The sequence below is a fragment of the Phaseolus vulgaris genome, chromosome 6 (assembly GCF_051622355.1).
Source record: "Phaseolus vulgaris cultivar YP4 chromosome 6, ASM5162235v1, whole genome shotgun sequence".
NCBI classification, from domain to species: Eukaryota; Viridiplantae; Streptophyta; class Magnoliopsida; order Fabales; family Fabaceae; genus Phaseolus; species Phaseolus vulgaris.
This window is the reverse complement of record NC_143503.1, coordinates 8794642-8820286: the sequence shown is the minus strand read 5'-3', so window position 1 is coordinate 8820286 and position 25645 is coordinate 8794642. Positions and strand designations below refer to the sequence as shown.

The 25645-nt window shown below is 34.0% G+C and overlaps 1 protein-coding gene and 1 pseudogene across 1 annotated transcript; both read right to left on the bottom strand.

Moving 5' to 3' along the window:
- Positions 1-6345: 6345 nt before the first annotated feature.
- LOC137816915 (protein SIEVE ELEMENT OCCLUSION B) lies at positions 6346-11212 on the bottom strand. Its single transcript, XM_068620088.2, has 7 exons — positions 10940-11212; positions 10003-10086; positions 8633-9069; positions 8447-8544; positions 8181-8323; positions 7265-7756; positions 6346-7167 (listed from the first exon to the last, which is right to left on the bottom strand). Exons 1-7 carry the CDS (start codon positions 11147-11149, stop codon positions 6556-6558), a joined length of 2076 nt encoding a protein of 691 aa, XP_068476189.1. The 5' UTR covers positions 11150-11212; the 3' UTR covers positions 6346-6555.
- A 7931-nt stretch (positions 11213-19143) lies between these two features.
- LOC137816938 (small nucleolar RNA R71) lies at positions 19144-19249 on the bottom strand (annotated as a pseudogene).
- Between the last annotated feature and the right edge of the window lie 6396 nt (positions 19250-25645).

The window sequence follows — 25645 nt, the reverse complement described above, 5'->3', positions numbered from 1 at the left end:
TGAATATTATTGGTTCAAAATGGGTTTTCAGGAACAAGCTAGATGAGGATGGAGTGATCACTAGAAACAAAGCAAGGCTAGTTGCCAAAGGCTACAATCAAGAAGAGGGCATAGACTATGGTGAAACCTTTGCTCCTATGGCTAGATTGGAGGCTGTGAGGCTGCTGCTGGCTTTTGCTTGTATGAGTGGCTTCAAACTCTTCCAAATGGATGTAAAGAGCGCCTTCTTGAATGGCTACATCAATGAGGAAGTCTATGTAGATCACCCACTGGGTTTTGAAGATCACAAGTTTCCTAATCATGTCTTCAAGTTGAAGAAAGCTTTGTATGGTCTGAAACAAGCTCCAAGGCAGTGGTATGAGAGGCTTAGCAACTTTCTGCTATCTCATGGTTATGAAAGAGGAATGGTAGACAAGACTCTCTTCATCAAGAAGTCTAATGCATAAATTATTCTTGTGCAAATCTATGTTGATCACATCATTTTTGGTGCTACACAAGATAGATTGTGTGAAGAATTTGTGGTTGCAATGAAAGGTGAGTTTGAAATGTCTATGATGGGAGAACTATCTTTCTTTCTTGGATTGCAGGTTAAACAAACAAAGGATGGGATCTTCCTAAGTCAATCAAAGTATTGCAAGGAAATTCTCAAAAAGTTTGACATGGAGAATTGCAAAGAGGCAAGCACTCCAATGCCATCAAGCTGCTATATGGATGCAGATGCTGCTGGAAAGAGTATAGATCAAACAAAATACAGAGGTTTGATTGGATCATTGCTTTATCTCACAGCAAGTAGACCGGACATCATGTTTGCGGTGTGTCTATGTGCAAGATATCAAGCAAAAGGAGTCACACTTCAAAGCTGCAAAAAGGATTCTGAAATATCTCAAAGGAACATCTTCTGTAGGACTATGGTATCCTTCTCACTCTCCAATACATTTAATTGGCTATTCAAATTCTGATTTTGCAGGTTGCAAGCTAGATAGAAAAAGCACAAGTGGCACTTGTCACCTTCTTGGCTCAAGCCTAATCTCATGGCATAGCAAGAAGCAAGCATGTGTTGCTCTTTCTACTGCTGAGGCAGAATATATAGCTGCAGGCAGCTGCTGTGCACAAATCCTATGGCTCAAGCAACAACTTGCAGATTTTGGCTTACAAATCAGCAAAGTTCCCTTGATGTGTGATAACACAAGTGCAATCAATCTTACCAAAAATCAAATTCAGCACTCAAGGACCAAACATATTGAAATAAGACATCATTTCATCAGAGATCATGTGCAAAATGGGAACTGTGAAGTGAAGTTTGTGGAGACCAAACTGCAGCTAGCTGACATCTTCACAAAGCCTTTGCCAAAAGAGAGGTTTTTCTTCTTAAGAAATGAGTCAGGTATTCTTGATCTTAATAATCTCTCTTAAATCTGTTTCTTAAGACATGTTAAAGTCTATTTGTGAAGACAAATAGGGGGAGAATTATTGGTTCTTGTATATCTATGTCTTATATGCATAAAATGTTTAAATCTCTGAATTTAAAATTGCTTTCTGCTGCTACTGATAGAAACAACCGATTGTCTCGTGTAAACAACCGATTGTTTATTATGCTTAATGAGTGAAATCCAACTTGCTGCTGTAAGAAGCTTTGGATAGTATGAATGCTTTCTCTGCAGGAACTGCTTTAGATTTAATCAGTACTACACAAGTGATGTGAATGTAACAACAAGAATACATGATTCTTTGACATTCTTAGGAGCAACTTGAGTTGGTCATGAAATGGCACTTTACTTAGAATTGGATCAATGTTCTAATTCAAGAACTCACCAAGACTTTGCACCAAACCAAAGCTCATATGGAAGTCCATATATTGTCAAATGGAATCAAACAAAAATGATGAAGAACAAGAAAGGAAAACCGAACAGAAATGTAAGAATAAGCTACTGTATTGAACCGAACAAATGAAAACAAAGCTGGAAACACAATTTCAAACGGTAAACATGAAAGGAAACACTAGAAACTAAGAAACTACCGAATGAAAATTGAAGAAATGAAAGAAGAACACTTATAGAAAGGAGCTTGCTGGATTTTGAGACTTGGAGAAGCAATTCACGCCACTTGGAGCCTTGTTCCAAGATAAGTGAAGGAGTGCCGCCACTTGAAGCTCACCATTGCTCACAAGATAAGGCAAAGGAAGAAGAAGACTCAAGACTCACAATTTCTCTCTAAATTTGAGTATAGTCTCTCTACTTAAAATTCCAAATCTGAATTGTACAAGGGCAGCACCTTTATTTATAGCCTATAAGGTGCTGAAATGCAAAGCCAAATGTGCCTCAAATGAGAGTCAAATTCGGCGCCAACTAGTGCATGAAGGAAGTGTGACTTTCCTTCCTAGTTTGGCACCTCCTAACTCCTATCTACACTCCCCCCTAGCCTCCCTTACTACTTACACCTATTTATTACATCCGCACCCCTATTCTATAAAAGAAATAAGAAGAACCATCTTATTATACTCTTGTCCCAAAGCTCTTGCCATGCTCCTAGTGATTCGTTGGACTTGGGCCCCTTGTTGGGCTTGGACCCCTTGTTGGGCTTGGGCCCCTTGTTGGGCTTGGGCTTCATGGGCTTGAGCATCCTCTACTTGGTTTCCATCAACAAGCACCAGGGATTTGTCTTCATCAAATAGGGGGAGATTGTTGAACAAAGTGGAGTTCAATGTTTTGAAGAATCCAAATCCTTTGAAGGATGATGAAGCCTTTGCTTTGCTTGATGCTGCTATGCTGGTTTCAGCCTTGTTCTCAAAGCTGTAATCAACACTTAGATTAAATCTCAAAGCAATTAGCATCTCAATTTTAACAAAGCAAAAATGATTTTCAAACTAAGTTGAAACAACCGATTGTTTTGTCGAAACAACCGATTGTTTACACTTAGATGTTTTGAGAAAGTTTGAAAACTGTTTTTGAATGGTGTATTTTGTTAAGTAACAAAACAACTGATTGATTCGATGAAACAATTGATTGTTTGTTTTAAAACCATAACAGAAAAACTGTTTTCTTTGACTGAGCTTTAAATGCTTTAACTGAATACGCTCCAGTCATTAAATGCTTTGACCAATCTATTTTAAATGCAATTAAGAGTTTGTTAAGATTTGATAACAAACTATATTCTTAGATATATTCTGAAAAACAGTTTTGATATATTAAGAATCTTGAAACAAAGTTTTAAGAACAAGAGTTTTTCAAAGTATTCTAAGATTGCTAAAGAGTTGAGAGATTGATCAAGGTGCTGAATAGGGATTCTACTTGTATTGATTTCAGATTTCCATCTGTAACAAGTGTAATCTTTGTAAACTGCTGAACAATTCGTTTGTGTGTGTTGCTGAGATTGGCTGTGTGTTCTTGAGGTGTTCAAGATCAGCAATCTTAGTGTTGGCCAAGGAGAGTGTGTTTCTTGAGGTGTTCAAGGTCATTCTCTTGGTTGTGGTGTAAGTGATCAAGTGGTGATTGCTTAGTGGATTTCCTCAGGGTTTCAGAGAAGACTGGATGTAGCTCTGGATTGGAGTGAACCAGTATAAACAACTGTGTACAATTTCTCTATCCCTATCTCTTTAATTCAGTTTGATATTTTGGAATTGGTATAAACAACCGATTGTTTCGTTAAAACAACCGATTGTTTTTCCAGCTTTGTGCTTTTTTTTGTTTGTTTTGGAAAAACTGAATTCTCAATCAAGGTTCTTCTGAAGTATTTCCATTCTAAGCTTAAAAGTTTTCAAAAATCCTTCTTAAACAATTCATCCCCCTCTCGTTTAAGGCCATATATTCTAACACATAGCTCTTAATACCACATGATGTGAGTTGATTTTAAGTTGATTCATTAGGTGACACATTTTTTAGAATTAGGATCGGTAATTCTTAAGAAATTAAGGTGAGAAGTCTAAGAAAAATCCCCACTGGATATTAACTTAACAAGTGTTAAGTAGATGCGAAGGTTCATTTCCATAAGACCAAAGGAAAAACACAATTATAGGTGAAAATGAATGACAATTAGAGGTGCGGAATCAATAACACAAGACAAAGCTAATGAACCGATTAGGAATCAAGAACAAGACAATTGAACCGATTGAAATTAAGATACAACACAATTGAACCGATTGAAAGAAACAAGCAAATTGCATCGATTAGAATTGAAATAACCGAATAGAAAACAAGAACACAAACACAAGACATATTTATCAATTGACATGAAATGGAAATGGAAATGGAATTGGAAAATGAAAGATAGGAAAGCTTATGAGGTTGAAGCTTGGGAAGAAGGTTTACGCCACTTGGATGGTGAATAAGCTCCAAGATAAGTGATGTTGTCGCCACTTGAGAGCTCCCAAACACTCACAAGATAAGACTAAGCTAGGAGAAACAATTCTCACTATTCTCACACAATTTGTGTATAGTAACTTTACTCTTCATTTAATATATTTTTACATGAGCTAAGCACCTCTATTTATAGTGTGAGAGGGTCGGATACAAAGTGGGAAAAATCAAATGAAAGCCATTTGAAAAATGATGCCTAAAACAAGTCACATGGAAGGTGTGACTTGTTACTTCTTCTCATAAGCCCTAAACTCTTATCCACACCTCCCTTTTATGTTCTATTTAAAAACCTACTCTAAAACAATTACAAAAGAGACATTAATTGATGTTCATCTCCTAATGTTTGTGCCTTGCTTCTAGTAATCATTTGAGGCATGGTGGATCATGAGATCATGGGTTGGGGTTAGGCCTCAGGCGCCCTTTCTCCTTGGTCCTCATGAAGAAATAATCAATAACCTTTTAAATATTGTTAACCTTAAGAGAGAGGTATATGATACATGACTGTGGCTAGGGGACCCTATAGGCATTTTCATAGTGAAGTCAGGATATACAAGCTTATAAGGAAAACAATCAATGACGAATGTCGTAATTTCTTTGAGTCCTTTTTGGTCTGTGAAAGCAACTCTCAATGCTTTGGCCCTTGCATGGAGGGTATTAATAGAAAAATTCCCAACAAGGGAAAACCTTATTAATAGAGGGGTAGTTCTAGTTAATGTTATGTGTTCGCTTTGTTCACAAGTACTAGAATTTGTAAATAGTTTACTTTTGGGTTGTGGCATAGCTATGGAGGTTTGGAACTCCTGTCTTAGGTAGGTGAGTATCTAGGGAGTCCAACACAATAATCTCTTTAATCACCTTGAGCAGTTTTCTTTAGCTTTGTTGAGTAAAAAACAAAATAAATATTGGCAGGTTGTGTGGTTTGCAATAGTTTGGCAAATATAGGAGCATAGAAAATGTGTTGTGTTCAAATAAGGGATTATTGATGCTGAGGAAATTTTGAAATGGCCCAACTCAAATCTTGACAATGGTTGAAATGTAAATTAACAGTTTTTTCTTTTTCTTTCTCTGATTGGTCTTTGTACAGAATTTTATTCTTAAAATCTCTAGAATGAGTTGTTGCTTTTAGGATGTATGGTTGGTTGCAAAATATATTCCTTTAAGTTATAGATCATTTAGCTGACTAGGAAAGGTTTTTTTGTTTGTAATGCAATGTACAATACATGGCTAGAAAGGATTGATTTGGTGGTCCAGATTGAAGTGCAAGATGTTGGTGTTGCAATCATCTTTACAAAATTGTGCAATTCGATCTCATACGCATAATTGGGTTTGGACTTTATTCTTTTGGATGAGCTAAGTGAAAGTTGTGCATCTGAGAAGGTTTTTTTTAGGAGTTTAAACATATTTATTGTCGTAATATGATTGTATTTTGTAAACATATCTTTTGTGTTGTTTTGTTTGTGTTGTTTGTACTATGAAATTTATATGTTTTGTATAAGTTTGTGGGGCAACTAAGTATATCTAAAATAAGACTTCTTAGTAGCTGGTTCTTCATGAAGTTATTAGTGGAGCAGGGTTTTGTATAAAATTTTCTGATGATGTTGGTTTTGAGACAGAAGGGTATGTAGTTCTCTTAGGTCTTTTAGGTTTGGTTGGAGGCTCTCTTTGTTAAACATTCTTTTTGTAATAGGGTTGGAGCACCTCTCAAGTGTTCTATATTATTTTTTTTTACTAATAAAAAGAGTAGATGTGTTTTGAATGTTTGTGGTGTCAAATAATCTTTATTCGTATTATTTTACTAGTGCATTGTGATTGCTTTATATCTTGCATTTCACAAGTAATGTATAAATAAAAGTTGTTATTACTAATGATTACTAATGAAAAGGAGTCGCACAAATACTTTATACATGAGCATGTGTTTTATTGGTTGATTGAAAGTTAAAGATGAAAAAGGGTAAATTTGAGTAGGTGAAGGAAATCATGAAAAATGATCTATATATACTTTCATCTATTTTTTCTGATGAAACTCATGAAACTTTTTATTTCATTCAAAACGAAGTCATTAAAAAACATAGAAACAGACTGAAAATCATTATTTCTACTACTTGACGACAAGCAAGTAGCTAAAACCTAAATAATAAGAAACACACAAGCATGAGCCAAAAGGTGAAGTCTGAGATGGTTCCCAGGTAGAGAGTAACATTGTCTATGGATCAAGACCATGGCAACACCTATAATTAACAGAACTTACCTCCATGGAACGTCCACATTCCATATTAGGGCAAGGTATATGAGCCAATATATCTGAAGGGTAGTTAGAAATTTCACTGTGCTCACATTTTTTAGGACTAGTCTTGAGCTTGATGCTCTCATAGTAGTCTTTGAAAGCCACATCAAAGCTCACTTCTTCATGCAACTTGACATGCCACAGGCTCAAGTCCTTGACTGTGAGAGACATGGCCTCACCATGACCCAGGAGCTTCACATTGTATCCCTTACTGAGAATGACCCATCCCTTAGGGTCTTGTTTGAGGAAGAGCAACCTCTTTATCTCTCTTGTTGCAAAGTCTTGCACCCCTTGATCACCACCCTTCATTATTTGTTGCTTCCTACTTCCAAGCAAGCTATCAATGGCGATCCAAAAGCGTGGCACGATTTTAGGGTCTTCCCTTCCAAGTTGGTATGAGTCTACTGCTATGTCTATTTGCAAGCTTAATGTCTCAACATCCCTCTTCAATTTCTCTATGGCAATTGTGAATTCTTGGATCCACATACTGTCTGTGCCTCCGTATATGAACAGATAACGATCCTCCTCAATCTGATTTTTCAACATCATATAATAATATCTATTAAATCATTACATTTAACTCATATTCTCATACACTATATATATATATATGAAAGAGGGTAGTTACCAGGTCCCCAATTCTTGGGTTAAGCTTGGTCATTTCAGACCAAAACCAGTTCCATTGTTGAGTGAGTCGAGTGTGATCAGAGGTTCTAAATGGAAATCCATCAATGCCCCACATAGATATAATTTGCTTTGTGTCAATGTTTTCGACCTTACCTTCAGGACTTATTAATGGGATAACAGGTTTTTCCCTATAGTTGAACACCTCTTTGATCAGCTTCATCCCTGTTTCAAAATTGAAATGTTTTACCACATACCATCCAAACTTGGTTCTTTGTAATTTAGTTTCTAATGTTTTCCTTCGTTCCTCATTCCATTCATCCACAATGGGGATCCACAAAATCCTGAAATCCTCCTTCCTGTAACCTTCTACTTCTCTTGGTTTCTCCTTCAATTTCTCGTAAATACTTTTCAGAAGTTGACTTTCCTCATCAATATGTTCAAGCCCCGAAATGAATAACAACACATGCTTCTTCTTAAACTCTTCGATTTTAACCTGTCAAAGTAAAATACAATCATTTCATTACAATATTTTATACTTTCATCTAACTCTACATTCACATGCAAACAAGTTATTCACTTTTACACTCATTGTTCGTGAAAGTTAAATCATTAAATAAAAGGAAAGTCTTTTTGTAGCTAATCTTAGTGTAGAAAGAATATTGGGAAGATAGAAATTTAATTGAATGCATATATATATTGATAGGAAAAAAAAAAACTCAAAACATATATTTCCTTCTGTCTCAAATTTCATTCTCTTAACAAACTTCCCACTAAATTAACAAAAATAATTTCATCCACGAGTTGCATGTTTTTCTTAGTTGATAAACATTATCACAGCCTGTTATTTGTTTTTTAAAATAAAACGTTGTTCTCTGTAAAATAATTTCATTCTCTGTAAAGTTTCCTTAGGTTATTACCTGTTCTAAAGTGAGGCCATTAATGACATTTTGTCTTGAATCCCTGTTCTCACTGGAGATGATGAGTGCTTTCAAGACCTTGACAATATCTTTTCCAGTAATATTGATAATATTCTTACGCCTGGAGTAATCATCTATTCTCCCTGCAATTATCACACATATAATTTGAATATCTTCTTCTTATGAGAAAAAATGAACTTGAATACAGCTTCTTAAACTGTATTAGGAAAAGGGAATAATTAAGGTAGAAAGAATACACAACTAACCTATCTCCGTGCTACACATTTCCAAATGCTCCCTAAAAGTTCTGAGAATGAGGTCAAGCTTGTTCTCAAAGTTTTTGGATAACTCGTGTCTGTGAACCCTGAATAAAGAAATAGCAATCACCATATTTAAGAAGGTAAAATGAAGAAAAGAAAAATAGAGTTGAGAGAAGCATGAAAAATGGTTACTTGTGGTCGGTGGTGAAGTCATCGATCTGACCAGTGCAAGTGACAAAGGTGAAGATTGCCCAGTAGACGACAACAGGGATCTCATGCAAAGTCTCTGCCAAGGTGGGAACGTCCTTTATGTCATAGCCAGCGCTGGTTAGCCTCTTCCACTCAGTGATGCACTCAATGACTTGCATCACCTTCTTCACCACACTGTTGAAGAAGGTAAGGTGCTGAGTGTTTTGCTGAATCACCAGAAGCCCATTCAGATCAGCCAGAGATTTCTCAGAGTGCTGATACTGTTTCGTTAGCGGATGATACAATAATTTCCCGTATTCCAGTGCAAAAGCTGCTTCAACTATCAGTGCCTTTGCATCCCACGAATATGCTTTCAGCTGTTCCAGAATCAGCATTGTTGTGTGATGCGCGTAGTGATCACCACGAGAAGTGCACACCATCTACATCTCCAACAATTTTTCTTTTTATTTTTATATATACTCTTTTGTCTCTCATAATAACCTTTTCTATCTAAACATTACTAAAAAAATTATTTATTATTATATTAATTAAATTAAATATTATTTTAAAAATTAAAAGAATTATTGATATTTAAATTAATTTTTATTATTAATAAATAATTTTTAAATTAATATTTAAAATTTTGATAATTAATTATATATCAATTTAAAAACTATTTATTAATAAAAAAATTAATTTAAATATTAATAATTTTTAAATTCTAAAATATTTTTTTTTCTGAAATCACAATTGTAATTTAGATATTTTGAAAAATGTAGGGTGCAAAATGAAAAAATATAGGAGTGCACGAGAAAATCACCCTGAAATATGTTATGATAAAAATGCCTTCAAAAGCTATGAGTTGGTAAGTACCCAATGTTAGTAGAATAATATAACTTCATTTTGTTATTAGTGAACTTTTCTCTGTGCTTTAATGGAGCATTCAACCTCTTGAGTTGGGTAGAGACTGCAATTTTTTTTTATTTCATTTTCATACTTAAATAAATTATTATTTTATTTTATTATAATATGATATTTTATTTTTAAAAACAGTTGTAAATAGCTATTTTTATTATTTGAGATGTCAAATATTTTTTTTTCTTTTTATATAGGTGATAAGTTTAAATTATACTACGTTAGAAGTTTGTTTTCTGATTGAGCTAGAGAACCTCATCATAAAAATTAAGATCCCATTTATAGTATAGATACTTCAATCTTATTGTACTTTTATAGATATTTATATATAATTAATTAATAGCTGGTAAAAAAAGAAGTTAACATTTGAACGCTAAACTAATTTCCTAAATTCATTATTTTTGCTGAATCGTTAAACTAGATTTCTAGTTAACAGAAAATAGAAAAATAGGAAGCACCTGGCAAGCAATTCGCCTGAGTTTTGCAGTAAGTTCTCTGGACGTTGTCGTTTCTTCTCTGAAACGCTCACTGAGTTGGCTAGCCTGTGTCACAAAACCATTTATGGTAAAGATTATTGCTCACATTAATATTACATTAGTCTATTTTTAGAAAAACAAAATCACGTCAAAATATTATATTTAAAAAGGTTTGTCAAGTACATTTAATTTTTATTGAATTTAAAGACTGCATTATTAATATGAAAAAATTATTACTTGTCAATTTAGCAGAAATTATGGTTCATACAGCTATTTATTATAAACATCAACCTTCTTAATTATACGAAATTATATTTTATGATTAAACCAAGAAAAAAATTGTTTTATTACATCCTTTCATATTCTGGTACTATTTTTTTTAACAAGAGTGACTAAGTTTAAAACCTGAAATTTCAACTTTTAATATAATGTATATTAATTCCATAACCAAAATGGCATTATCAAATTTGAATGTGACTTGTATTACAGTATAAATCTACCATCACAACTTACATTAGGAATATGTTCGAAATATCTTTTTAATATGGTATGAAATTTGTTGAACTGGGTATATAATAATTATTGAATTATTGACATGTATGTAGTATTGAAAGTATATATTCTAATATAAAATATTATAAAATGAATTTAAGTTTAATTTAATGTATAAGACTATATATTTTAATTCGATACTTAGTAATCGGATAAATCTAACTAATTTTTATTTTAAATATTTTTAAATTAATTTTAAATCTAAATCGATTTTATAAAATTACTTTAAGATTTACTTATATATTATAAAATCTCATTATTTTTAATATATATAATAAAAAAAATATTTAAAAATTAGACATGAACTTGAAAACAAACTTAATTAATCTGAGCTTACATATAAATGATTTAAGAAAAAATGATTAACCTGTTCAATGACAGTGTCAGTGATTTGAATGGAGTGATTGATGACGGTTGAGGCAGCGGCGTGAAGAGATTTTACATCGCATTTCTCAATGCAATGAAAATGGGTTCTGTAGACATTATCCAGAATCTGTTCATCACTGAATTCAAATGGGTTGTGGAGCAAGGTCTTCCCTTGCTGCATATTGCTACTTGGACATGACTTCGACATCATCGTCCTCGTTCGTGACTCACCCTAGTTAGCTACTACTCAGTGTTTTTCAAACTAAACGCTGCTTCTCTCATTTCTGTTGTCTGATTTATAGTAACCAAAAAGCACAGGGCATGACTTTACGATGCTTAGGTGAGGCCCATGAAACAATAACAAATGATTCCACGAAGAGTAGAAGGAACCAAAAGCATGGAGATGTTTTTTCCAGAACAAGAAAGCATCCATTTGATTCTGATTAATAATTATTAATGTAACTTTTCCTGTGTAATCAGTTTCAGGGAAGTTGAAAATGAAGTGGTATATGTCTTGCTGTCATCTATTTCCCTGTCCCATTCTTGCTTCTTTTCACTTTAAAAATAATTTTAACTAGATAAAAGATTATAATGATTCATTTATATTTTCACTTTATTTCATTTTTATTTATATTTTGAATAATATATCTATTTTTCTTACAAAGTATGCTTATGTAGAAATGATCTGTTAAAATATGTCCATCATAATATTGATTCAAGGTTAACATTTTAAAGTATCATTACATAACTTAACTTATAAGAATAATATTAAAAAAATAATTTTTTATTATAAAATATTTGTCATAAAAATTGAAAATTCTAAACAAAATTTTATGATGAAATGTGAAGTTTAAAAAAAATATCACCAAACTTGTGATAAAAAATATTACTCAATGATAAATAATGACATTAGACATTAAGTTACAAAGTCATATTTATTTTTTCATATTTTAGGAATACTTATATTGACGTATAATAATTGGTTTGTGATAAAAAAAAATTATATAAAATAACATGTCGTTTAAGTAAAATACTGGTGGTTTTAAGTGATTATTGGCTTGAAGCTAGAAGTTGTTATAAGCAAAAAGAAATCGAGTTTATTTTTAAAATTGAAATAATGAGTGTTATAAGCAAAGGGATTATATTTCACTTACATTTGGCTTGAAACGAGTTTAGATGCTTCAAGTGCAAGTTTGATCGCTTGGAATGTGAACCTACCACTTGTAATGAATACGCGAGGTTATGTCACTTGTAACGAATAGGAGAGGTTATGTCTCTTGTAACGAGTATTTGATGCTTGAAGCAATATCTTTTGGCATGCTCGCTTAAATATGATATTAATTAGACTTAAATGTGGAATTTAGGTTACTTAAGCCTAAAATTACCTAGGTTAAGCATTGTAAACAATTTTATTTTCAACAAAAATCTCCTTGCCTAGTTTTATGTCCAAACAAATTTTAAATTGACTAATATTAGAATAACTAGTTTATTCTTGTTAAAAAAACAAAACAAAACACACATTTATTCTTATTTTTAGAATCACATCATCTTGTTAAAAATTGTGATGTGAATTTTGTTCTTGCCGGTTGACATGGATCGAACTTTGGTGGTGGACTTCGGACTGACTTTTTTTTTGTTACTGCTATAAGATGCTAATAATTCACAGTGAGAGGATCTACACTTGTTGATCACACTCTGACGATCAAGTCAGTGAGAGCATATAACTATCAGAATCTGAATACAAAGTAATTGTATGAGTGTAGTCTCTCAAGATCAAAACTTACATTTTCTCAGGGTCTCAAGCCCATTTTATAGTATTCGTAGACCTCCCTTTAGGAGTTTAACAAACATAAAGATATCTTGTTAATATTTCCTTTTATTTTATGGTTACAGGCAAAACATTATCTCTAGCTGTTTATTTCTATTGATTTTTATAATGACATATGTACTTAACTAAATCGGTTATTCCTCTATTATTTTAATTATCTTTTCAATACGGACTCCCAACTGTATGTACCGACCTCTTGACGCATCTTTGGGATTATCATTTATCTTGGGTCAAGCTAAGCATTCAACTTTTATAAACTAGGTAGATCAGAATGGTGCGCTTAAGTGCTCAGGTTGGGCCCCAAGCACGTTCGACCAGTACACAGCCCCCCAACCTCAAGCCGAGTATGGCGAGGCAAAAAGTCTTATCTATGCTTCGTATTTTCATTTCTTGTTCATGCCTTAGTTGCTTTCAAAGATGGATTGTAGCTCTGCTTATCCTTGAGTCAAAAAGGGAACTGTTTAAATAAACTTCTATTTTTACCACTCGTTTGAACATTAGGGAGTTAAGGGAATCGGAGGAGTTAAGTAAGCAATATGAGAATTTAGTAAAACTCGTAGCCTGTAGGAAGGGTGAACCTATATGTAGTGACGAGTCATCGGACCCTAACGGGTCGTTCTGCTTTTTCTATGCCACCTTTTTCACTAAAGTCTTACTACATCTCCCCCTATCGATTTTTGAAAGAGAATTGTTACCCGAGCTAATCGTGGCTCCCGCCCAGCTGCATCCAAACAGTTGGGCGTTCATCCAAGTTTTCATTATTTTGTGTTCCCAGCTTGCCATTTCGCCAACTGTGGAAGTTTTCCTTTATATTTTTTCAAACTCAAACACTTTGGTCGTCAATTATGGGTTTCTTTGAACGGTGCTCCTGGGAGGGGTCTGCTTACCCCTTTTCAGTCATCCTACAAAAACTTCAAAGGCCGATTTATCAAATTTCGTGCCTCGGCAGAAGATCCATCTTTACTAGATGGTTTTCCTCTATATTGGTCACCCATCCTTGATTCCATAGTGTTCAACCCCTGGAAGACCTGTCCCCAAGGGAACGAGGTATTTGTGAATTTATGGAAAACCTCAAAGTCGTCTCAACACACCAACCCTTTTGACAAAAGAGTACCTCTCGGCCGCCCTCAAGGCCTACATTGGTATATCCCTCTCAAGCCCTACCTCTTAGAAGAACCCTTAACTCATAAATTCTGAAACTACTTTGTTTATTTTGCAGAAAATATGCTTTCTAATATTAGCAAAATTGAGTTGATCGAGGGCGCCAAGAAGATGAGGGCAACTGCGAACAAAGACACCTTACAAGAGAAGAAAGTCTCAACTGGTGTTGTTTGAGTTCAATCCGAACAAGACGAGCACACCACCTTGGGTTCTGTCTCCAAGAGAAAAATATTAGAATCAGCTCCCTTCTGAGCACTCACATTTAGATGGTCGAGCTCCCGATTAAAATGTCTTAACCATTCAGCAATGTGAAGTCGTGGAGAGCTCGAAGGGAAAAATTTTATGGGATCCCAACTTCGACATCTCTAAACATGGAGAGTCTGACTTCTTGCTAGATGAGGATAGGACGAGGCTAATGGCTCATGATGAAAACCTACTCCTCCTAGACTCTAAGAAGCTCATCGGAGAGGCGGTTGCCCTGGCATGTGTAACTGGTGTTAAGGCAAGGGATTGGAAAAACGATGAAGTCAAGAGAGTCCAACAAAATGCCAAGATCTAGCAAGAGGTTGAGCGCCTCAGTGCTGAGGTTGGTCGTTTGGGTTTAGAGTTGGCCAACAAAACCCAAGAAGGGCTCGTCTTGGCCGAGGAGAAGAGAAAACACTTCAATGAGATCAAAGTATTGAAGAAAGAAAGAGAAAAGGAGATGAAGCGCAAGGAGAATAAGTTATCCAAGATGGTTGATTCTCTTACGGATGACGCATCCCAATCGTACATCGTTGGGTTCGAGAACGCTTTAGAATAAGCAGCCATCGTCCATCCTACAACGAATTTCTCTGAGCTAAACCCATGCAAAAGTATATTTGATGGGAAGCTAATGGAGGACTCCCAGTTATAAGCTTATAAACTATGTTTTATACGTACTTTTAATATCAGAACTTGTTAATTGTTTCATTTATCAATCGTTTTGCTTTTTGTTCTTAAAATGTGTATTTAACGTTTGAACCCAGTCGACCTTAAGAATGTTTATCATTTTCTACAACTAAAGCTTATGATGTGCCTTATTAGGGCGTTAATAACCTTGCCTATAACACATAAATGCATGCCAAAAGTACTTTTGCCAAATAAATTTACCTCGCATACCAAAACGCATTGTAACTTAACATAATATTGCTTTGCTAACCTAAGTGAGACGAAAGCGACGTCAATAGCTTTTAACAGACAAGTTAACTCTTGATGGATGGCACCCTTCTAGGTCAGTCGAACCATTTGCTACTCCAACTTTACCTGCATTATTGGTTAACTTGACCATACAGTATACACTTTGCAAAACAATCTTACCAAACGTAGCGTACCCAGTCAGATAACAATATTTGTTCTGAGTTACATAGCTTCGCAGCGCGCCTACTCAGGTAACAAGTTCCATGTTAGGTCGTCTTACCATGCCTACTCGAACAGCTGCTTTGAGTTGAACCATCTCGCAAGGCGCCTACACGAGTAACAATATTCGTTCTGAGTTAGGTCGTCTTACCATGCCTATTCCGACAGGTACGATTGCCCGAGTTAAACTATCTTCACAGAACGACCACTCAGGTAACTGTAAGAATTGATGGCTTAAACAAGAGGGGGGGGGGGGTGAATTGTTTTATGAAAGATTTTTGCAAAGACTTGATTTAGAACGAATCTTTATCAAACAATCTAGATAAGCACTTAAGGAAAGCAATTAAACAATCCAACAGAAATAGATATCAGAATTTTAATCGGTTAAAACAACGTTTTAATCGGTTGTTTATACCAACAATAGAATTATCAAACAGTTATAGAGATTTTGAGAGAAAGATAGATTTACACAATAGGTTTATACTGGTTCACTCACACATGAGCTACATTTAGTTCTCAGAACAACCTCTGAGTTTCACTAGTAATCAAAACCATATTACAACACACACACAAAGAGGTAACCTTGCAACCCACAAGATTCACTCACCCTCTTTGAAATATCAAACACCTCAAGAACAACCTCTGTCTTTGCAGGATTTCAAACACACAGAGTAGATAGATGAAGTACTATTACAAGTATCTAGACAAGGATAGAAAACACCTAAATTTGCACAATACAGGAACTCCTATTATTAGAACTTGTTACCACAACAAAGCTTGAACAACAATCTTGCACTTTGAAAAACTTCTTTCAAAAACAAATCTCTTTCTTTGATCTCAAATCTGTATCAATACTTGTGGTATTTGATTGTGTATTTTGCTTAGAAAGAAAGGCTATATTTATAGCACTTGAAATGTAGTCGTTTAAGGCAATTTTAATCAGCTGAATCAGTTAAAAAAACTTTTCAAAAATATGTTATGAAAACACTCATTTAATCGGTTGAAATCACGATTTAACTGGTTGAATGAGTCAAGATGTTGCATAACTTGTTCCGAGTTAGGTCGTTTTACCATGCCTATTCGGAAAGTTACGACTGCCTGAGTTAAACCGTCTCGCAGGGCGCATACTCGAGTAACAATGTTTGTTCCGAGTTAGGTCGTTTTACCATGCCTACTCGGATAAATGCGTCTACTCCGAGTTAAGTCGTCTCGCAGGGTGCCTACCCGGGTAATAATGTTTGTTCCGAGTTAGGTCGTCTTACCATGCCTACTCGGATAACTACGTCTACTCCGAGTTAAACCGTCTCGAAGGGTGCCTACCTGGGTAACAATGTTCGTTCCGAGATAGGTCGTCTTACCATGCCTATTCGGACAACTACGACTGCCCAAGTTAAATCGTCTTCATAGGGCTCCTACTCGGGTAACAACATCCGTTTCAAGGTAGGTCGTCTTACCATGTCTTCTTAGACAGCTAGGACTACCCGAGTTAAACCATCTCGCAGGGCGCCTACCTGGGTAACAATATCCGTTCCAAGTTAGGTCGTCCTACCATGCCTATTCGAAAAGCTACGACTATCCGAGTTAAACCATCTCGTACGGCGCCTACTCGGGTAACAATGTTTGTTCATAGTTAGGTCGTCTTACCATGCCTACTCAGATAACTACGTCTACTCAGAGTTAAATCGTCTTATAGGGTGCCTACTCGGATAACAATGTATGTTCCAAGTTAGGTCGTCTTACCATGCCTACTCGAACAATTGCTCCGAGTTGAACCATCTCGTAGGATGCCTACCCGGGTAATAATATTCGTTCTGAGTTAGGTCGTCTTACCATGACTATTCGAACAACTACGACTGCTTGAGTTAAACCACCTCGCAAGGCGCCTACTCGTGTAATGATAAGTGCTTAATTTCAGTAATATTTCATATTAAAATATAGGCACTTATTAGGTTTTATTGCTAAATTACATAAAGATTGGATATTTGGATTAAAGAGGAATGATTTGAGCTAAAAATAGAAAGCTGGAATGTCTCAGAATGCATAAAAGGGCCGAAAAAGCCATTTTTGCAACAGGGATTCTCGCTTGAGCAAGAACGCTCTAGGACTGTTTTCGGAAATCGACGCCTTTCTCGCTCAAGCGAGAATTCCTCGCTCAAGCAAGAATACGTCAGACAAATTGGGCCTTTTTATGTTTTATCACTTAGCCCATCAACGCGACACAAGAAACAACCAAACCCTAGGAAATTAGGTTAAATAAGGGGCTAGAGGCTCAACCCTAGTGTGCAAGATTGAGAGAAAAACACCAGAGTGAATTGTAACCCAATTGAGAGAATGAAAGGTGCTAGAAGTATGTGTGGTTAATTATACCATTTGGGATTGGGAGTAATCTACTCGAACTCTTATGTATTAAGGTGATATTTAATATGATAAAATATTTTGTTCTTGATTGATTGGTGGTATTGTTGTTTTATTTCTAAATTTTGTTGACAAATTGAGAATCTTAAATCTGACCGAGAGGTATTTCTGGGGTTCTGACTAAACAACAATACTTAACATATTTAAGTGCTAGAGATAGACTTGAAATGTTATTTTCCATTAACGTCTGAGTCTGGTTCTAAGTTGTTTTTATAAGTATGCAAGATATCGATATTTAGGAAACATTCTTAAGAATTTTATATACGCGAGATCAATATAAATGAATTTTCTACGAGCATCAATTTCAATCAAAGAACTTAATATTGACATGCTAATAAAAAACATAGAAGTGAGGAAGATGAAAATTAATCCCTATTTTTCAAACTTGAAGCAACCAATTTTTTGTTTGTTTTCTTATTGATCACTACCAACAAATTCACCATCAACAATCTTTTTATTGTTTTGTATATATTTAGCAAACATTTTACTTGATAATTCATTATTCCTTGTGGGATCGATATACATCCTTAGGGACAAATTATTATTTATGACAACGTGGTGCACTTGCTGTAGAAAGTCATCAAGTTTTTGGCACTATTGTCGGGGAATAGGTTTGATTTTTTAAGTATAGCTTCCTAAATATTGTGAATATTTTAACTGTTTTTATTTTTTGTTAATAGTTCTTATTTTTTTATATATTTCTTTATGGTGTTTATATTTGTTACTTTTTTATGTTGCTTTATTTACATAATTGTTTTATTTTGTTTATTTTATTTTATTGTAGATTTGTTTTTCTTTTATTTTCTGTTAATTTGTAGATTTGCTTTTATTGTTTTAATCTTTATCTTGAAATTATTTGCTTTTAATTGTTTTTAATTTATTTTAAGTTTTTTAATTTAGTTGTTTCTATTTATATTTAGATTTATTTTGAAATGATATTTTTATTTGTTTATAATTTACTTTTCTGTTTTTTTAAAGAAAAAAAAAATATTCTATTTTTCTCCCACTAATATTTTGCAGGAAGATAGCAACATGGCAGAAGAACAAACACCACTGCTCTAAGAGGACACTTGGAGATTATGTCATGTACCAAGGGCCAAAGAATTTTTCTAGTATTGCAATACCTGCAACCGCCAAGGCCTTGGAAATAAATCTCGATTTTCTCACTCTCATTAATGTCTATCAATTTATAGCAATGGAACATGAGGATCCATATACACATTTGGATATATTTTATGAATTGGTGGGAGCAATGGGCTTTAAACCAAGTGATGTTGAAAATGTTTGTATGCACTTATTTCCTTTTTCATTGGCAGGTAAAGCCAAAGAGTGGCTCAAATCACTTCAAAATTAGAGCATCACTAGTTCGGAAGAGGTAGAGGAAAAAATTTTAGAAATATTTTTTCCAATCTCTCACTACATCAAAGCAAAGTCTAAAATATTTATGTTCAGACAAGGAGCAGATGAAGTCTTCTGTGAGACATGGGAAATATTCAAGATGATATTGAGAAAATGCCCAAATCATGGGTTTGAAGATATTGCTCAACTGAGTATATTTTTTAATGGTCTCAGATCTGACACAAAGATGCTCTTAAATGCTGCAACTAGTGACACAATGATGGCTCTTGATGTAGAACAAGAGACAAGGATTATTGATGCAGTGGCATCAACTGATTATCAAGCGCCACGTGATAGACAAGGTATTTAGAAACTTTTGACTCAAAATAAAATTCTGACACAACAGATTGAGCAACTAATCACACAAATGGCTAAATTGCCCTAACAATTACATGTTGTTCATTCATATCAAAGCCAGGGTCAACCGATTAGGTGTGATTTTTTTGGAGGTGATAATCCCAATGGTCATTGTTTCTTTCATAACAACTTATCTGAAGGATAAGTAAATTACAAGGGTGATCAGGGAAGGCAAGACAGTTTCTCCAACAATAATAATTATTCTCAAGGTTGGAAAAGCAATCAACATCAAAATTTTGGATGGAATCAAGATTATGGTTCATCCAATATGCAAGGTCCTTTCGAACAACAACAACAACAACCCCTATATCCTTCAGATACTGAAAGACTAAATAAATCGGAAGATACCTTGGAGAAATTCATGAAAGCTACTATGGCTAGTCACAAGAATAATATGACGACATCCAGAAATATAGATATTCAGATGGAACAGACGACCAAACAAGTAGCAGAAAGACAAAGTGACAAATTCTCAGCCAACACTAAGGAGCATTGCAATAATGTAGTGGATGAAAAAGAAGATGAGACTGAGGGGAATACAAATGAGAAAGAGAAAGAACATAAAAGAAGTGAGGAGAAAAAAAGTTAAAATAAGGAGAGAAGTGTCCTTGAAAAAGATTTATCATACCCTCGAGCTCCTTCAAAAAAAAGAGAAAGACAAAACTTTTTTTGACAATTTTCTCCCTAAAAATTATTTTGCAGGAAATCTAAAGCAAGATTCAACACTTGAGAGATTTCGAAAGAATAGGAGTTATATTGGAGAAAGAAATATAGAGCTGGAGGATAGATACAAAGCCATTATTCAAAAAGGCTTGCCTAAAATATCCTAGGACCAGGGAGACTTCCTGTGTCTATAGGTGCTTTATTTGTGGACAATGATTTACTGGATTTGGGGGCAAGCATAAATATAATTCCTTTGGCAATGCTGAAGAAAATAAGTGATTTGGAGATTAAACCCACCAAGATGACTTTAAAGATAACTGATGGAGTAACCAAGTATCCATATGGTGTGGTTGAAGATGTTCTCGTCAAGGTGGATAAATTCACATTCCTTGTGAATTTTGTTGTGATGGACATGGATGAAGATGAGGAGGTTCCCTTGATACTTGGAAGACCCTTTATGAAGACTGCTAGAATCATAGTTGATGTTGACAAAGGAGAACTTCAAGTTAGAACTCAAGATAAGGAGGTAACTTTAAATCTTTTTTATGGTCTAAAAAATTTTTAATGCAGGGGAAGAATGTGTATAGAAGGATAGAACAAAGAGAGATTTTCACCTTAAATTAAACAGGCGTCAAGCTAGATGACGTTAAACGAGCGTTTATTGGAGGCAACCTAGTCCATATTTTAGTTTTATGTTGTTTTGTTATTTTTGTTTTGATTTTACCTTTAAAAATCATGATTTCTTGCAGGGATTCTCGCCTAGGCGAGTCAACTCTCACTTGAGCGAGTTTGACGTCGAAAAATAGAGTTTTCGTGCAAGGAATTTTGCTCAAGCGAGTTTGGCGTCGGAAATTCTCGTTCAACCCTAGTGTGCAAGATTGAGAGGAAAACACCATTGAGTGGATTGTAACCCAATTGGGAGAATGGAAGGTGCTAGAATTATGCATTGCTAATTCTACCCTTTGAGATTGGGAGTAATCTACTCAAACTCTTATGTATTTGAGGTGATATTTAATATGATAAAATATTATGTTCTTGATTGATTGTTGATTGTTCTATTTCTAAATTTTTGTGACAAATTGAGAATCTTAAATATGACCGAGAGGTATTTTTAGGGTTCTGACTAAACAATAATACTTAACATATTTGAGTGTTAGAGATAGACTTGAAATGTTAATTTCCATTAATGTCTGAGTCTGATATCAAGTTGTTTTTATAAGTATGCGAGAGATCAATATTTAGGAAACATTCTTAAGAATTTTATATGCGAGAGATCAATATAAATGAATTTTCTACGGGCATCAATTTCAATCAAAGAACTTAATATCGACATGCTAATAAAAAACATAGAAGTGAGGAAGATGAAAATTAATCCCTATTTTTCAAACTTGAAGCAACCAATTTTTTGTCTGTTTTCTTATTGATCACTGCCAACAAATTCACCATCAACAATCTTTTTTATTGTTTTGTATATATTTAACAGAAATTGTACTTGATAATTCATTGTTCCTTATGGGATTGATATCCGTCCTTAGGAACAAATTATTACTTCTGACAACGCCACTTGCCACAGAAAGTCATCGGGTGACAATGTTTGTTCCAAGTTAGGTCATCTTACCATGCCTACTCGGATAACTATGTCTGCTCCTAGTTAAACCCTCTCGCAGGGCGCTTACCCGGGTAACAATATCTGTTTCGAGTTAGGTCGTCTTATCATGCCTATTCGGATAGCTACGACATTCCGAGTTAAACCGTCTCGTAGGGCGCCTACTCGGGTAACAATGTTTGTTCCGAGTTAAATTGTCTCGCAGGGCACCTACTCGGGTAACAATGTCTATTCTGAGTTAGGTCATCTTACCATGCCTATACAGACAACTACGAGTGCCCGAGTTAAATCGTCTTCGCAGGGTGCCTACTAGGGTAACAACATTTGTTTCGAGGTAGGTTGTCTTACCCTGCCCTCTTAGACATCTACGATTGCTCCAAGTTAAACCATCTCGTAGGGCGCCTACCCGAGTAACAATATTTGTTACAAGTTAGGTTGTTTTGCCATGCCTATTCGAACAACTACGACTACCCGAGTTAAACCGTCTCGCATGGCACCTACTCGGGTAACAATGTCTGTTCTGAGTTAAGTCGTCTTACCATGCCTACTCGGATAACTATCTTCTCATAAATTTCCAAAAAACGAATTAAATTTTGGGTGACCTCATTAAAAAAAATCCCCTTTAGGAAAAAAAATATCGCTAAAGGAAGCAAGGAAACGTTAAAATGTCTGGAAACATATTATAAATAAATTTATGAACTTAAATAGAATCTGAGGCTTGTTGCATCCCACGTTCATGGGATGATTCCAATGCGTAGAATTTCCAGTCAATAAGCTTCGTCACCCAACACTTCTATGATCCTATATAGTATAAAAGTTTGGTGTTGTACTGCCTTGTACTATCAAGCTATGGTAGGACATAATCATTTGTCATTCTCAACACATGAGTTATGGCAAACTTGTCAAAGCGTTTGATCTTTGTTGTACGTATCTCCTTTGTTTCTTCTTTTGCCAAAGAGTTAAAATCGAAATATACGCTATGAATAATAATGTTTACAGGAACAATGATTGTAGATTGTGAACTACTACACTAGGTAAGTTCTCAGGAAAAAGAGAGGTGAGTCACCAATGGACGCGCTAAATACCAAGTCTTTCCTTGCGAGAACTTTCCTATACATGTACTTTTACACCACTACACTCTAAATCCAGTATAAGAATAATTTCTCTCATGTGAGAGATCATGATAATGATGATGATGAAGCGACATCTCAGTTTCTACTGGAACAACAATTGTAGACCATGAATTAGTACCCCAAGTAAGCTAACAGGAAAGAGAGGTAGGTCACCAATGGACGTGCTTAAATACCAAGTCTTTTCTTGCCAAAATTTTCCTAAACATGTACTTTTACACTACTACGATCTATATCTAGTAACAAGAATAATTTCTCTCATATGATAAATCATGATAATGATGATGATAATAATATCATAACAGATTTAAATGATAATAAACATTTGTGTTATTTTCATAATAACATGATAATAGATTTACAGATATCTGTGATTTTCATAATAATATGATAACAAATTCAAATAATAACAATTATATTTGTTATCTCCAGAATAATGACACAACAGATTTAAATGATAATTAATCATTTATGTTATTTTTATAATAACATGGTTACATGTATAACATTATTTATGTGATTTTCATAATAACATGATAACAAATTTAAACAATAACAGTTATATGTTTTATCTTCAGATCAATATCACAACAGACTTAAAAGATAATAATCATGTATGTTATTTTCAGAATAATATGATAACATATTTAAATATATATGTGATTTTCATAATAATATGATAACAAATTTTAATATATTTGTGTTTTTTAGAATAATTTGATAACAAATTTAAAACATCATAGCAGATTTAAATGGTAATGATCATTTATGTTATCTTGACGATAATATCATGACATATTTCAATACCTATGTGATTTTCATAATAGTATGATAACAAACTTAAAACATCACAACAAATTTAAATGGTAATGATCATTTATGTCACGGGTACTTAGCGGGATCAGTTTTACCTGCGTCATGGTGGATGCCAAATGTTCTTGCTGGCTGACCTAGATCGAACCTTGGTGGTGGACTCCGGGATGAATTTTCTTTTTTGTTGTTGCTGCTTTGATATGATAATAATTCACAGTGAGAGGAGCTCCACCTGTTGATTACAGGCAGAGCATTATCTCTAGCTGTTTATTTCTACTGATTTTAAGAATGACATTTGTACTTAACTAATTTGGTTATTCCTCTGCTATTTTTTTATGTTTTCAATACAGACTCCCAACTGTCTGGGATGACCTCTTAACGCATCATTGGGCTTATCATTTATCTTGGACCGAGCTAAGCATTCAACTTTTATAAACTAGGTAGATCAGGATGGTGAGCTTAAGTGCTCAGGTTGGGCCTGAGCACATTCGACCGCTACAAATTCGAAAAAGGTTTGTGCATCACGTTGTTACGAAGTAAGTGCAATAATCTGCCTTGACATAAAAAAATGAAGATGAATTTTTCAATATGTTTTTTATGAGTCATGTGCTAATCTTTGGTGGAATGTATACGTTTTCTTAAAAGTATTGAGTGTGACAAATTGCTATGAATCATTAAAATTTAGTTGATGATTTGTGTAATCTTAAATAATAGTTGAGGTATAATTTGTTGTTTTGTTCTCTATAACAAAAATGTGATAAGTAACCAAGTATATGTATATGGTATATCATATATAAATTATTTAAATTATTGTTTTTCGTTATCTGTGTCATGTAAACTATTATAATTATATTTGATGCAGAAGTAAATGATATTAGTAAATGATATTATAGAGGTTGGCTAATTTAGGATTTATTAATAGAGAATCATTTTATTGGTATAATAGGCTTCCATCTAGTCTATTCTTAGAATTCTTTATGAATAGGTATAGTCTACCTATGCATTATTTTTGTTAACATGAATTTTGGTCTAGTTCTTCATATCTTTTTTGTATTTTTTTTAATAATATTTTTTTATGTGATGACGGATGATTATTTTTACTTGAGATGTCAGTCTATCTGAGATGTCAAGTTATAGATAACATGAAAGCTTTTATAAAGAAGAATATATATTATAAAATAATAGAGATATAGCCGTAGTTGAAGGGATTTACGTTCTCTTTACTATTTTTAATTTATTTGTATATATTCTTTTGAGGAATCTTAAGTTCTGGTGTCTATATATATTTATTTATTAGTTTAACTATTAATATAATACAATTTTCATAATGTTACATTTTATACGAATTGAAAACAATAATAAGTATATTGTATGAAATAATTTAATTAAAATAAATTTTAATTTCCTAATACATACATTAATTTTATTATGATAAAAAGTAATTAATTAGATGACAAATTAAAAATTTATTAAAAATTGAAAATATCAATCAATTTGAATTTTTCCAAAAAAAAACTATAATTATTAAAGAATTGAGGGAATATATCTTGTGTCTTGTAATAATGATTATAATTTTAACATTTAAAATAGATATAAGTTATAAATATTTTTTTTTATTATTATTCTTGATATATGTTAAACCTTAAACAACTTTATGAGGGAGATAATATATCGATTTGAAGTAGGGGTGGCAAAGCGGACCAGCCCGCCCCACATTGGCCCGCCCCGCACATGGTCCGCAAAAATGTCGGGCGGGTTGGCCCGTCCCGCAAAATTATTGTGGGTCAGAATTCCCGACCCGCCCCGCATAAGAGCTGGCCCGCGGGTTTGCGGGCTAGCTCGCGTTTTTTTTTAAATTAAATATTATTTTTTTATATTTTGTTCTTAAAAAATTGTCAAATTAAACCTATATAATTGTTACTATCAAATCCAAATTTTTTTTTTCTTTCTTTTCAAACA

Coding starts and splice junctions, on each gene's coding strand:
- LOC137816915 (XM_068620088.2), bottom strand. CDS start 11,149: ATGATGTCGAAGTCATGTCCAAGTAGCAATATGCAGCAAGGGAAGACC. Junction 10,087..10,939: donor CTGACACTGTCATTGAACAG/GTTAATCATTTT, acceptor TTTGTGACACAG/GCTAGCCAACTCAGTGAGCG. Junction 8,324..8,446: donor AATGTGTAGCACGGAGATAG/GTTAGTTGTGTA, acceptor TGATAATTGCAG/GGAGAATAGATGATTACTCC.